This window comes from Lissotriton vulgaris, chromosome 4_1 (genome assembly GCF_964263255.1).
Source record: "Lissotriton vulgaris chromosome 4_1, aLisVul1.2, whole genome shotgun sequence".
In the NCBI taxonomy this organism is placed as follows: domain Eukaryota; kingdom Metazoa; phylum Chordata; class Amphibia; order Caudata; family Salamandridae; genus Lissotriton; species Lissotriton vulgaris.
This window is the reverse complement of record NC_141691.1, coordinates 2076747071-2076762493: the sequence shown is the minus strand read 5'-3', so window position 1 is coordinate 2076762493 and position 15423 is coordinate 2076747071. Positions and strand designations below refer to the sequence as shown.

Sequence of the window (15423 nt, the reverse complement as noted above, 5' to 3'; positions counted from 1 at the left end):
CTAAGCACTAGAAAGTGTTTAATCTTTTAAAATCCATATCTCTGGATCCCTACATTGAATGTTTTTTCGTTTTGGTGTCATTTTAGTGATACAAATATTTCCTATTTTTATAAATTGGTGTTGGATTTTTATTGTGTGTTGTGTCTTCATTATTTACTCAATTTGTGTTTTTAAATGCTTTACATACCTGTCTCTGAAGTTAAGCCTGCCTGCTCGCAGCCAAGCTATCAGGGGTTGAACATTGAAATAAATGCTGACTTATTGTGAGCCCTAGACTGTGTTAGTGTCCTCATTACCAGTGGTAGATGCATGTTTACCACTGCTAATATCTCACTTTGCAACTGACACAGACACACACACATACATACACACACACAAACACCCCCACATACACACACACATACACACACACACACACACACACACATACACACTCATTCTCTCCCTCTCTCTTTCTATCTCCTCTCTTTCTCTCTGTCTCACTTTCTCGCTCCCCTCCCTCTCACTTTCTCTCTCCTCTCTCTCCCTCCCAAAAATTGAAGACTCCAGTCGGAAGGGCAGGGCCCAATCTTCCAATATACAGTGGTTCTGTTCCATGATCAGCAAAAGAGTCAACACTTTATTTTATGTCTTTATTTCACTTCACATCAGCACAACATTTGACACTCAGTATAATTCACCATCAGATACGTCACTGGCGAGCTAGGAGCCAGGTGACAGGCAGGTTGCAAATACTCGATTCACTGTTGGCGACCAGAGTTGGTGACGAGCTTCTGACTACGTGTGACAACAAAAAGCAATGGAACAAATGCCACAAGAGAGAGAAGCAGGACGACCAAAAACTGCGACTCATAGAGAAACAAATGCAGCCCTTGAACCATTCTTCACGTGGAACAGATGTACTTCCGGGGTCATGACCTTCTCTGCCGCTGTGGCATGTCAGCTTCTCCTGGGTTAGGCGCTCACTGCAAGTAAATGTGGGAAACCACATATAAGTTGTTAATGTGCGAGCAGACTCTCCCTCCGACTGAATAGCAAAACTCACTCAGGTTTTCATGATCCCCAATGAATATGTGCAATATAAATTTACTGTGGTGAGTATTTGCATATAATTTTATTGTATAAAATATGAATGGATTGTACTGTTTTTTTAATAATCAATAGAGTTGGTCAGCAGCACTTTCAGCTCAAACAACAAAAATACCAAAAAAGGGGAGTGAAGAGGTAATGCTCATAGGAGTAATGGAGGTGGATGCGCCCTCCTCTAGTCAATGTATAGAAAACATAAAGATCCACCCTCAGATAGATGTTTAGCCCTATCCTCCCAGACTACGCGTGTTTCCTACAGTGGTGGAAAACACACAGTTTTGTTAAAATACCCCTCACACACCAAAAGGGGTATACAACGGTTACCACGCATTTTTTACAATGCGGTACCGTTACCATGCTACTTTTACCACGCAGGTCGTTACAACGAAATGCGCTGGGGGGCGCTCCAGGATAGTAAATACTTTAATTTACTATTCAACTCCTTTCCCTAGAGTCCACGGGGACTGGAGTTGGAATAGTAAATTAAATAATTTACTATCCAGCGCCCCTCCACGCAAGTCGTTGTAACGACTTGCATGGTAAAAGTAGCGTGGTAACGGTACGCGTTGTAAAAGTACGCTTGGTACTGTCATACATCCACCAAAAGGGCCCTTGGTGTCATGCTTCATCATAGGGGTCTTCCCGCCCCGCTGTGGGACGGGATGTGCTATGGCCTATGGCTACGTGGGAGCACTATTTCCAAAAAAACAAGACTATGCGTCGCGTAGGAGTGTAAGTGGAAGACCCCTATGATGAAGCATGACACCAAGGGCCCTTTTGGTGTATGAGGGGTATTTTAACAAAACGGTGTGTTTTCCACCACTGTAGGAAACACGCGTAGTCTGGGAGCACACGGCTAAACATCTATCTGAGGGTGGATCTTTATGTTTTCTACATAAGCACTTTGGGGTCATTCAGGCACCAGCAGTCATGCAGGAAGGCTGCTGTGGCTGCAGAGGTACGGCCTCCACCCTGCCCTAGCAGACAGACCACCCCACCTTAATTAGATGTAACGTTTGCAGCAGAATAATTTTTTGCTTCTCACAAACGAGCCCTCAAAGCAGGGATTCAGTACAAAAAACAGACAAAACCAATGTCCCTGACCTGCCGGGTGTTTCCCCAGCCCCTGGAGACCACGGTTGTTTGTCCCTGCCCGGTTTCACCCACGTCTCCCATGGCAGACACAGGCGGGGCAGACCTGCTTTGGGTGCCCACCCTAGATAGAGTGGGTTTAATGATGCATCAAAGGCAGAGACCTGTGGCAGATGGCTTACTGCCAGTGGAGGCTGCCCCAGCAGCCAATCAGCCGCTGCCCACCTCGAACGAGAGGGGGGAGTGAGGGTTTCCCAGAGCATTACCCACTAATTTACAACAGGACCCCCCTCGGTCAACAGTGGTCCCCTTTGCCTTCCATATTACAATGGTGGAAGAGGAGGCTTTTTTATGAACTGGCACCAGTGCCCGTCTTTACTGGGCATCTACAGGAGAAACGCCAGGCCCTGAAATGCCAATGAGCGTCAGGGCTGCTCTCTGCCAACTGCTAGATGAGCCCCTTTGTCTTCCACTGAAAGGGAAATCACTGATGTCACTACTACCAGAGTTAGATGGTGGGAGAGGAGGATATGTATTAATATGTACGAGTGTCCTATAACACATGTCACTACTCCAAGAGTTAGATGGTGGGAGAGGAGGATATGTATTAATATGTACGAGTGTCCTACAACACACGTCACTACTACCAGAGTTAGATGGTGGGAGAGGAGGATATGTATTAATATGTACGAGTGTCCTATAACACATGTCACTACTCCAAGAGTTAGATGGTGGGAGAGGAGGATATGTATTAATATGTACTAGTGTCCTTCGACACACGTCACTACTATCAGAGTTGGATGGTGGGAGAGGAGGATATGTATTAATATGTACGAGTGTCCTACAACACACGTCACTACTACCAGAGTTAGATGGCGGGAGAGGGGGATATGTATTAATATGTACGAGTGTCCTACAACACACGTCACTACTACCAGAGTTAGATGGTGGGAGAGGAGGATATGTATTAATATGTACGAGTGTCCTACAACACACGTCACTACTACCAGAGTTAGATAGTGGGAGAGGGGGATATGTATTAATATGTACGAGTGTCCTACAACACACGTCACTACTACCAGAGTTAGATGGTGGGAGAGGAGGATATGTATTAATATGTACGAGTGTCCTATAACACACGTCACTACTCCAAGAGTTAGATGGTGAGCGAGGAGGATATGTATTAATATGTACGAGTGTCCTACAACACACGTCACTACTACCAGAGTTAGATGGTGGGAGAGGGGGATATGTATTAATATGTACGAGTGTCCTATAACACACGTCACTACTACCAGAGTTAGATGGTGGGAGAGGAGGATATGTATTAATATGCACGAGTGTCCTACAACACACGTCACTACTACCAGAGTTAGATGGTGGGAGAGGGGGATATGTATTAATATGTACAAGTGTCCTACAACACACGTCACTACTACCAGAGTTAGATGGTGGGAGAGGAGGATATGTATTAATATGTACGAGTGTCCTACAACACACGTCACTACTACCAGAGTTAGATGGGGGGAGAGGGGGATATGTATTAATATGTACGAGTGTCCTACAACACACGTCACTACTACCAGAGTTAGATGGTGGGAGAGGGGGATATGTATTAATATGTACGAGTGTCCTACAACACACGTCACTACTACCAGAGTTAGATGGTGGGAGAGGGGGATATGTATTAATATGTACGAGTTTCCTACAACACACGTCACTACTACAAGAGTTAGATGGTGGGAAACAAGGCTATTTATTAACTGGCACTAGAGCCTTTTGTGATGGGCATCCTCGGGAGATGGGAAAGGGTCCATCAGTGGCCGCAGCTGTATCTGGAAGTGTATCTGAATCCCACACCCTGACTTCAGGAGTGAGTGGAAAACTATTTCAGAGCTCTCAGCTATTCAAGAATGCTTTTTTCTGCTGCTACCCCACCGATCTCCATCCCTTACTGAGTGGGGCTCATTGGTCAGACCTGTCAATCTTCCACATGTTGACCTTGAACGCTAAATATTTCAGGTCATTTTATACTTGCATTTATAGTTTCTCTGCCTTTGCTCCCCTATTTACTGAGTCTTGCTCTCTGATCTAAGTTGCATAACCTTTCACTTATTGACATCACATGCGACAGCCCAGGCAGGACTTTCACAAAGTAAGGTCCCAGGTGTTGGAATTTTGTTTAGGTATTGGTGAACATGTGAGTGGTCCAGCCTTCCAATGCACTAGGGTCACACCCTTTATAAATCCCTGATTGATTGATTGACCCTCACATCCATTCCATGTCCAGTTGGTGTGAATACCTTCAACTGACCCTTCAGCCAAGATAGGACCCCTGTGGGTAATCGGTGGACAACAGGGCCAACTTGTGCTCTTTGTACACACTTTAGTCTTCCTAGAGCATTGGGTATCTCTTCTGTGCAGGTTCAGCATCCAGAGGGTACATGCTACCCCCATGCACAGTAAACTGGAGCGCATGCCATGGTGCCACTCTGGCCTTCTGCCACTTCTTCTCAGATAAGACCAGACACCTCCCCGCTGTGCCTAGCCTCAGTGATGAAGAGCCAGTAGTCTCTTTACCGCAGATGAACTTACCGAAGGTGTAGGTGGCCTGGAATCCCTTCATGTTCAATGAGCCATCACTGTGGAACTGGAGCAGAAGGGAGCTCCCGGTGGAGGTCACTGGGGGGATTAGCTTGGAACTGCAGTATTTTCCAATAAGCGGGGAAGTTGTCTTGGCACCATCGAAAATAGACAAGGAATCAGCGTCGCACTTAGGATTAGGTTCAAGGGCAATAGATGTGAACGTCAATGAAACCTGCAGGGTGTAAATAAGAAGTATTTGTTAGTTCTTAAAAAGTACCTCTTATCATGCTAGCAGGAGGCAGTGTGCCATAAGGATGAAAATTACGTGACAGTCGTTTCTTACTACCTCTAACACAGCAGTAGGGGACAGTGTGACATATGAAAGGAGAAGTTTGCACAAGCCTTATTTAACATCACTGTCCTGCCAGCAGGAGGCAGTGGGCCAGATGTATCAAGCGTTTTCCAGTTCGCAAACGCGCTGATTCACAGAATTGGCTTGTTTGCGAATGGGAAAAAGCCTTTTGGGATGTATCATCTCAAAAGGCAATTGCAAAATAGGGAATCGCAATTGTGCACATATGCATAGTTCAGGGGTGCATCAGGGTTTCCTTTTGGCCCCCTTGGACCCTTGAAATCGCATAAACAATTTGTGAGTACCTATTGGGTACTCGCGAATTGCGCATGCAATTCCCATTCATTCCTAAGGGCCTAGGCCCATAGAAGAGAATGGGAAGCCATTCCTTATTTGCGAGTCACAAATAAGGAATATGTAGGAATCACAAAAGATTTGCTGAAACCTACACACATTGATTTTGCGAGTCTATAATAGAAAATCGGTAGAATTCGCTATTATAGAATTGCCAAATCCAATGTTGATACATCTGGTGCAGTATGACATAAGGAATGAGAAGTATGCACTGCTGCTTACACACCATTATTATTGTCCTGCTAGCACAAGACAATCTGATGTAAGGAGCAAGAAGTATGCACTGGCCCTTATTTGCCATCACTGTCATGCCAGTAGGGGGCAGTGTGACATAAGGAAGCAGTAGTATGTTTTAGCCCTTCTTTACCATCACTATTCTGCCAGCAGGGGGCAGTGTGACATAAGGAAACAGATGTATAAATTAGCCCTTATTTTCCATCACTGTCCTGTCAGCGGGAGGCACTTGAGCTTTTCTATATACAGTTCAGTGCCTAGACACCTTCATCACACAGAAGCGGCTTCGATCATCTGACTGGAATCGCAGATTAGGTCAATTGTTAGGTGCCGTCAGCACGGCGCTTGTGAAATCTATTGCTGTTAATATATCTTTTTTTAACACAAATGTTATTGAATTTTTGTTATACAATAAGAATACAGCACATTAGCCCACCTAATACATTAAGATATTTAGATGGTAATATACATACAGGGATCAATCAGTCTGTACTAGAAGCAATCAACATGTCATGAAATATGCTATATATAAAAACCCTCAACCTCCAATAGATGTATGCCGGTACGTGGCCAGACTGCCTCGTTCAGGGCCGTCTAAAGGAGGGAAGAGATGAACATGGAAGTGAGGTTGGGGCACGAGTTCCATACCTCTAATATGGACCAGTTTCAGAATTAGAAATCAATGGCTGTGGTGCCACCCACACAGAGGAGTCCCCCAGTTTGGTAACCAGAGTCACAGCGTGCGCCCCCACTCTCCAGGGCTCCAAAGTCTGCGCCTGGGACCCTTCCATTAGTCTGTCCCATTGAATGGTATAGGTTTTTCCTGTTGACCCCTATATTCTTCCCTCCTCAGAGCCTCACTTTCTGCCAAGTCCCATTGCAAGACTTCATCCTGCCAGGTAACTACCCTAGGAGCCTGTGGGGACTTCCAGCATTTCGTAAGCAGTCTATTGACCAGGAGCAGAGAGAGGCCCGTAAAGCGCTGGGCCACTTTAGAGCTTTTGGGCCGTGGAGATAACCCCAATACTGATGTAGGCCAATAAGGTCTGTTAGTGCAGCTGAAATCCCGCCCCAGTAACCAATCAGGGAAGGGCAAGTCCAAAGCATATGTATTAGATCAGCGTCCGGGGCGCGACAGCGTGGGCACGCCAAGGGGCGGTAGGGAACATTTTGTGGATTTTGTGTGGGGTTGAATATGATAGCCACTATAGTTGTCCAGCTATGCAACAGTCTTTGAAGTCTGGAGCCCCCATGCTGCCCACATGAGGTATGCAAAAACAACAGTTGATGGACAGAATGCAGAGCAATGTCATACATTCACCCGAGTACAGAGATCTGGGCCTAAATCCATCGTTTTTTTGCTCACCGTGCCATTCCAGTTTGAACCCAGTCATATGCAAATCAGTCTTGACCATGTGCCCCCTGGGAACAGTCCAGCCCGAACTGCCAAGCCAGGTCCTCCCTGGACTGGAAAAAAGCATCCTAGGACTGGTTTCGGGCTTTCAGCCCTCATCAGCCAGGATAGCTTGATTCCGGTGGCATGGAGAGCACAGGACTCACGTCTGAGCATACCCATCCCACTCGGGGTGACAAATGCAAAAACAACAGTTGATGGACAGAATGCAGAACAATATCACACATTGCAAAATGGGGAATCGCAATTGGCCCCAGTACAGAGATCTGGGCCTAAATCCATCGTTTTTTTGCTCACCATGCCATGAACCCAGCCACATGCAAATCAGTCTTGACCTTGTGCCCCATGGGAACAGTCCAGCCCGCACTGCCATGCCAGGTCCTCCATGAGGTAGGCATCTGCAGTTTATGTAGATTGATTCTGCGGGGCCCCCTCCCACCTGTAAGATCAATCAGTATGGTGTTCAACAGTTTAAACACCCATGCCGTTATTATGATTGGTGAATTCACAAAGTGGTACAGCAAGTCTGGCAACATCACCATTTTCGCCAGGGACAGACGGCCCGCTATCAACTGGGGTAATGTGACTCAAAACGACACTTGAGATCTCAGTGTGTTAATCTTATGTATGAGGTTGCCCTCCAATAGATAATGGCCCGATTCAAAAAGGTAAACTGAGACAAAAGTCTAACTTTACGACTTTTGGTATTCACAAATGGCAATTACGAGTAATAAAGTTAGACTTTTGTCTCAGTTTAACTTAGGTTTTGGTCTCAAGTCTAACTGAGACCAAAACTTAAGTCATACTGAGACAAAAGTCTTACTGTACTACTTGTAAATGCACTTTGTGAATACCGAAAGTCATAAAGTTAGACTTTTGTCTCAGTTTACCTTTGGGAATTGGGCCCCTTGTGTTTTGCGGTATATCTGAATCTCCAGTTAGCGAAAGGTGCTTGGTGCTGTTTGCAGTTGTGTGTCACCGAATCTAAATGTGGTCTCTGTATAGGTATTAGTAAAGAAGTAAGCTCAAGATTTATCTGCATTAATATGCGGCCCTGACAAGTGGCCAAACAAGGACAGCAATTGGGCTATCTCTAATTTGCCCTCCCAGATGTTTTTGAAATACAGAAGCATGTCATCGGCATATAGAGACACTGAATGCACCACTCAATCGAAAGGGACCCCACTGTGGTCCACCACCTGCAGGATTCGCTATGCGATTGGCTTGACCGCCTATATGAAGCAGAGAAGGGACCCAGGGCAACCCTGTTGAGTGCGGATAGACACTTGGTAGGGATCGGAGACATAGGGACCAGTTCTGGCTCTGGCCGTAGGTGATGAATATAGTAGTTTCACCCACCGGATATAAGCAGGGGTATCCCATAGCGAATCAAAGCAGCAAGCATGGGAGTCGCGGACTAGGGTATCAAAATCTTGTTAGTTATCAAAGGAAAGGCAGCCGGCATATGGGTGGTCTCAGGCTACATCCATTATTCCAAACAGGACCCTTATGTTCAAGGAGGTGTTGCATCCGGGAAATCAACCACATTGATCCGTGTGGATCAAGTGCACGAGTAAGGGGAGCAGTCAGCGGGCCAGAGTTTTACTGAGAATTTTATATTTTGTATTCAGTACCAATGCCGGGTTCAACAGGGATGTTCCGATAGCTTTGCTATTGGGGGAGGGGAGCGTGTATTATACATCTAGTGAAGTATAATATAATTTCTCCAGCTGTGGCACCAATTTTGCAGCATAGGTGGAAAAGAATTCCACCGGAATTCCATCAGATGCGTGTGTTTATTGAGGACAAATCTGATGGTGCCACGAATCTCACTCGCCAGGATGGAAGGAGCAAGTTCTTCACTTTCCATTGTGGGCACCCTAGGCAGAGCTGCTTGGTGTTGAAACTCAGATAGTTCTACAGGGTCAGGAGGCTGCAGAGCCATTTATAAAGGGGTGCACTTGTCTAGGAATGCTGTTGATCCCCAGTTGTGTCACCACTGGCCCCTGCGTGAGTCCGTAGATTGATAAGATAGGCTTAGGAGATGGTTCCCCACAGATTAACTGAGCCAGGAGCGTGCCCGCCCTGTCGGCTTCTGTGTTCTCCGAGTGTAGGCTCTCTGGCCGATCAAGGCACCATGCACTACTACCTTAAATGCTTCACATTCCACCAACGGCGAGGAAGCCGTACCAGAGAAATATGTAGTATGCATAAGTGTCTCTAAATCAGACATCTTCTAAGAGACGTGGCTGCAGGCACCAGCTTGGTCTGGGAGCAGGAACCCGTCTCCATGACACCAAATATTGTTATATTTTACTATTAAATAGGCAGTACAAGGGGGGCGTGGCTTCCGCGCCGGCGATAGAGGACGTCTCCTCCGTGAGCTCCGCTTCGGACAACCCGCGGATGCCGTGAGAAATCGTCAAAACCGCCCTTCGGACGGTTTTCTTGCCAGATATCAGCATCGGAAGGTGGGGACTCCACAATGAAGCACTTTGCCGGCCGAAAAGAGCTCATTTTCAGGGACAATTTGTTTTGGTAAATATTCCTTCGCTGCGCAACGCGAACGGCCGCCATTTTGTATGCTGCCGATTCGGCTGTTTTCACTGCGCTGTTCCTGCTCTTTCTCCCTTCGCTCTGGCGCTACTGTGGCACTATTACTACATATCATCCTACTTCACTCATGAGCTGCTGTGGTCTATTTTGCACTTTTGACGCTACTACCGCTTTCCAATTTAAAAGCGCAATTTTTTCTCTGAGGTGGAACGGCCGCCATTTTGTGCCTCTGGATGCCTGACCTCCTACTAATGCTCAAGGAATGTGATGAATGCCTCAGCGTCCCTACAGATTTCTTGTTCTTCTGACCTCTAATGTACATCGGTCTCCTCCAATACCTTAATGCACTGTCTATGCCTCCATGTGAATGTCTTGGTGCTCTGCTTCATTTAATCTGACAATCCATAATGCCATGATGGTTCGTCGCAATATCAAGTCTCTGAGTTAGTGGACGCTTCCTGTTTGTCCTCGTGTGGCTGCTTCTTCACTCGCACACTGATAAATAGTGTGTCTCAGTGCCCTCTTTTTCGCCACAAGGTGTGCCCCTTTCACATTTGGGTGTCCACGCTCTATTTCATATTCAACAGCATTATTGGGCATAGCTTCCTTTCTTCAACCAGCATCATGGCAAATATCTCTACTTCGCCGAAGTTATCGCAAACAGGAACAAAACCCAAAAGACAAAAAAATGACCCACCCTCCCCCATAAACTCTTCGACTAATCCTGTTCTGGATTCAATCCTTGAGGAGGTGCATGGTCTTCAACCGTTTATGACTGCTACCAACGCTAAACTTCAGCAGATCGAGGAGCGCTGGGTGGTCATGGAAAATAAGGTTTTGAACTTAGAGCAACGTGTCAGCGATGTCCAAGACCTCTCAACCCGGATTCCACTTTTGGAACAAGAAATACACAAACTCAAATTGCACACCGAAGATTTGGAAAATAGAAATAGACGCAACAACCTACGCGTTTATGGTGTTCCGGAAAATTTGGAGGGGTCCGACATGGTCTCTTTTATTCGGAAACTTCTTCAAGAACTTTTGGAACTCTCCCCATCGACTCATCCTCTCAACATCCAGAGAGCGCATCGTCTTGGTCGTATCAATTCCAACGCAACCAAACCACGTGGAATCATCATGCTATTCTTAGAGTTCACAGAACTCATGGCTGTTCTAAAAGCTGCCAGGGCCAAACGTCGTCTCCAGTGGTCTGGTCACAACATCTTCATTTCCCAAGATCTCTCTTCTGCTACCAATGCTCGACGTAAGGAATTCCTGAACCTTCGTCCCACGATGAGACAACTCAACATTCAGTATGGAATTCTTCATCCCTGTTTCTGCAAGATCACACACAATGGTCGTACCAAGTCGTATGATGATCCCCAGAAACTTCGAGACTACTTGATGAGTATCACACCGTCCACCATGGAAATTGCCAGCTAATGCTCTTTCGTCTATCAATGTTTTTCCTCTTCTAACGTTACTGCTTTAATTTATATATCTTCTCTTATCATATCTCCCCCTTCTATTTTGTTCTAGACTCTCTTCTCACATCCTTGTGTCTATCCTTTCTAATATGTCCGTATATGGTTTGCTCGTGGGTCATGTCCTCTCTCTGGTGTACCCGCGTCTCACAAATTTTGGTTACTGTTCTCTTTTCAGATCAAGCCTTTGTGCCTTGACCTGTTTTCTAATTCTATCTCCTTCTTTATGTATCTTCCCTCTCTCTTTCTCTTCTCTCTCTTTCCTTGCTTCCTTTTTCTCAAGCTAACTCTGCTGTTTTATTTACTTTTCCGTCTCTTCCTTCCATGCTATTTCATTTCTCATTCTTTTCTTGAAATGAGCGATCTCCCACTCCAATGTTTAACCGTTATTTTTTGTCTCCCCCTACATAGTGATCTCCCTGCTGTGTGTTGCCTCCACTCTTCGCCCATTCCTTCCTCCTTCCGACATGTGTAATTTTGTCTCTTGGAATGTTCGTGGTCTTGGTCATCCTGTCAAGCGTCAGAAGGTATTGTCTCATTTAACCAAATTTTATTCACAGGTTGTCTTTCTTCAAGAAACTCATTGCTCGGACATTGATTCCCTTAAATTAAAAAGACAATGGGTGGGTCAGGTTGTCTTTTCTCCTGCGGTCAACAAAAAAGGAGGGGTTGCTATATTATTTCACAAGGCTTTAAATGCACAAATTATCTCTTCTCAAAATGATGATGAAGGTCGTTGGGCAATGGCAAAGGTTGTTATTCACAACAAGACGATGGTCTTATTGAATATTTATGGCCCTGTTCGTCCAGATCCCAAATTTTGGAAAGACATTAAATTGCTTATTGCATCCATTGACTGTCCTAATTTCATCGTTGCTGGTGATTTTAACCAGTGGTTGGACCCTTTTTCAGATCGTTTGTCTTCGAGTAAATTCCAACCTGATAAAACCCATAAGGCTTTCCAATCTGCCATTGCCTCTCGTCCTCTTTATGACTCGTGGAAGGTGTGTAATCCTGATTTACTAGAATATACTTTTTTCTCTAATGTCCACCATACACGTTCAAGGATTGATTATATTATGATTAGTAAGTCTCTCCTTCCTTCCCTTCAAAAATCTGTTATTGGCTCTATTTTTATTTCTGACCATGCACCGGTTTACACTACCCTTGATCTATCCATTAGTCCCTCCACTTTTAGTCGTTGGAAATTTAACTCTTTTCTTTTATCTGATGCCACTTTTATGAAAAAATGTACTGAGTTTTTTCATGAATATTTTTCCTTAAATGATCCTGTTGATACTTCCATTCCTAACACTTGGGATGCTTTTAAGGCTTCTTTTCGTGCTTTTACGATTTCCTATGTTTCTGCCAAAAAGAAGCTTAATAAGCAAAAATATGAAGATCAACTTAAACACATTAAAACACTTGAACATACTTACTTCTCCTCCAAATCCCCATCTGCCCTTAAGGACTTGATCCATGCCAAATCAGACCTTAATAAAATTATAACTAATGAAGCTTGTCATACTCTCCTTAAAATAAAATCTAAATATCATGGGGGTCAGAACAAAGCAGGTAAAATGTTGGCCAACTACTTGAAAATCAAATCTGAACGCAAAGCTGTCGGTCCAATTTTTAACGATTCACTCAACAAGTTAGTCACCTCCGATGAAGACATTGCTGAAGTTTTTCACAACTACTATCAAGCCTTATATACCGATGATACTCACCCTTCTGCTGCTAACTTAACGACTTTTTTTGACGGCCTCTCATCCCCCCCAGCCCTCCCTGTTGAATTTTCACACCTAGAACGTGAAATTACCCTCCAAGAGATTACCTCAGCTATTCATTCCCTTAAGAAATCAAAAGCCCCTGGTCCTGATGGCCTGCCGATTGAATTTTACTCCTCCTTTCATTCGTTTTTTGCTCCCAAACTCCTTCAATTATTTAATTCTTTTATTTTTGAAGCTAAGGCCTCTGGGTCGTTTTTGGACGCCCTCATTGTCATCATCCCGAAACCTGATAAGGATCATTCCCAATGTAAGAATTTCCGCCCCATTTCCTTAATTAATTATGATTGTAAAATTTTTGCTAAAATCCTTGCCTCTCGCCTTGATTCCATTATCCCTCGCCTAATCAACACAGACCAGGTGGGGTTTGTTAAGGGCAGACTTGCTGCGGATAATGCCCGTCTTTTTTCCAATGTCCTTTCTCACAGCAAAACTGTCAAAACCCCATTAGCAGCCCTTTCCCTAGACGCTGAAAAAGCTTTTGATCGTATTAATTGGCAGTACATGTTTCGAACCCTTACTTGGTTTGGCTTTGGACCAAAGTTTATAGCGTTAGTCAAACTCCTTTATTCCTCTCCTCGTGCCAGTATTTTTGTTAACAATCAATTTTCCAGATTTTTTTCTTTAACAAGAGGTACAAGACAAGGCTGTCCCCTTTCCCCTTTATTATTTATCCTATGCCTTGAACCCTTTTTACAACGTATTCGTTCTAACCCTCACATCACGGGTTTAAAATTCCCCTCTGTCGAAACTAAACTCTCAGCATACGCTGATGATGTCCTCATTTACATGTCCAATCCTGAATCTTCCCTCCCTCCCTTTTTAGATGAAGTTCAGTTATATTCCTCAATATCAGGATATAAGCTCAATTTATCCAAAACAGAAGTGCTTCCCCTTAATTCTTTGTGTTTTCAATATATGTTTAATAATACTGATTTTGCATGGTGCCCTTCTAAAATTAAGTACCTCGGCATATGGTTTTCTTCCTCTCTAAAAGACACCCTTAAAATAACATTTGATTCGTTAATTAAGAAAATTCAATCCCTTCTGCAGATTTGGTCTCCCCTATTTCTTTCCTGGTGGGGTAGATTAGATACCATCAAAATGATGATTACCCCTCATGTTTTATATACAGTCTCTATGCTCCCCTTCAAAATCCCTAAATCCTATTTTTCCCGTATCAACTCAATTTGCACAAAATTTTTGTGGAATAGCAAACACCCCCGCATTGGATTGCATAAGCTGGTTCGCCCTAAAAACGAAGGTGGTGTTCGTTTCCCTGATTTTGGCTCCTACCATTCTGCCTTTCTTATCAAGCAATCCTTCTCCTTGGCATATGATTTCCTTGATACTCCTGTCCCTAAATGGGTGCTCCTGGAACGCTCTTTTTTAAAAGATTTCTCATTTCAACATGTTCCTTTCATGTCAAACTGTACCTTTATATCCAAGTATCCTATTTTGAAATATTGCCAATCTACCTTGCAGAGTATTTTTTCCTCTTCCCTTTCTCCTCTTCAATGTTTTCTATCATCTGTAGTTTGGTACAACAAATTTCTTAGATATAAAGGTAAATCATTTTATTTTAAACACTGGAAGGAAAAGGATATAATGTTTGTACATCAATTTTTTCTTGATTCTACTCTTCTTTCTTTTGCGGATCTACAAAATAAGTTTAACCTACCCTCCTCTTTTCTTGCTGAATATTCTATTATAGTCACTGCTATTCAGTCTCATTTAACTTCGTTATCCTCTTCCTCTGATTCTTTTTCTTCTTTCACTCCTGTCACTCCACTTTACCCTCTTTTCTCTACTCATCAACCTAAAGCTGCTCTTGTATATTCACTTTTATTATCTAATTGTTCTATTCGATCTAAGTCTACAGTGGAGACTGCTTGGGAAACTGATCTGGATGTCTCTTTTGACACTGAATTGTGGGATCGTATATGGTCTCGAATCTTCAAAGTTTCTGTTGCTGCACGCATTACCCAATCTTTACTTTTTATTTACCACAGAGTTGTTATTACACCGGTTACTATACATAAATTTTCTCCAACCTCCTCTCCTTTATGTTGGTCCTGTTCTAAAGACCCTGGTACTCTACAACACCAACTTTATTATTGTTTCCCAGTTTTATCTTTTTGGACTGATGTTTGGAATATATGTATGAAAATGTTATCTCTTTCTTCACAATTGTCTTTTATACACATATTTTTAGGTTCTTTAGCTGATGATATTGTTATTAGTACCCCTTCTTCTGCTAAGTTGTTAGACCTTTTTATTGCACTTGCATTTAAAGTTATTTTATCGTGCTGGAAAGATAATTCTAAACTCTCGGTCCACACATGGTGGAATTATATATGTGACGAATATAGAATTTCTATTGCCTCTTCTACCTCTATCCCTTTGAAAATTAAATCTGACTTATTATGGCTTCCCTTTACTTCCTATCTCTCTTCCAATCCTTCTCCCTTA

At 43.8% G+C, this 15423-nt stretch overlaps 1 protein-coding gene across 1 annotated transcript in view; it reads right to left on the bottom strand.

The window, feature by feature from the left end:
* LOC147725055 (embryonic protein UVS.2-like) overlaps positions 1–15423 on the bottom strand; it is a 74973-nt gene that overhangs the window by 19536 nt on the left and 40014 nt on the right. The window contains exon 12 of the mRNA XM_086918152.1: positions 4777–4999. Coding sequence (XP_086774278.1) covers positions 4777–4999 — 223 coding nt within the window. The remainder of the gene's footprint in view (positions 1–4776; positions 5000–15423) is intronic.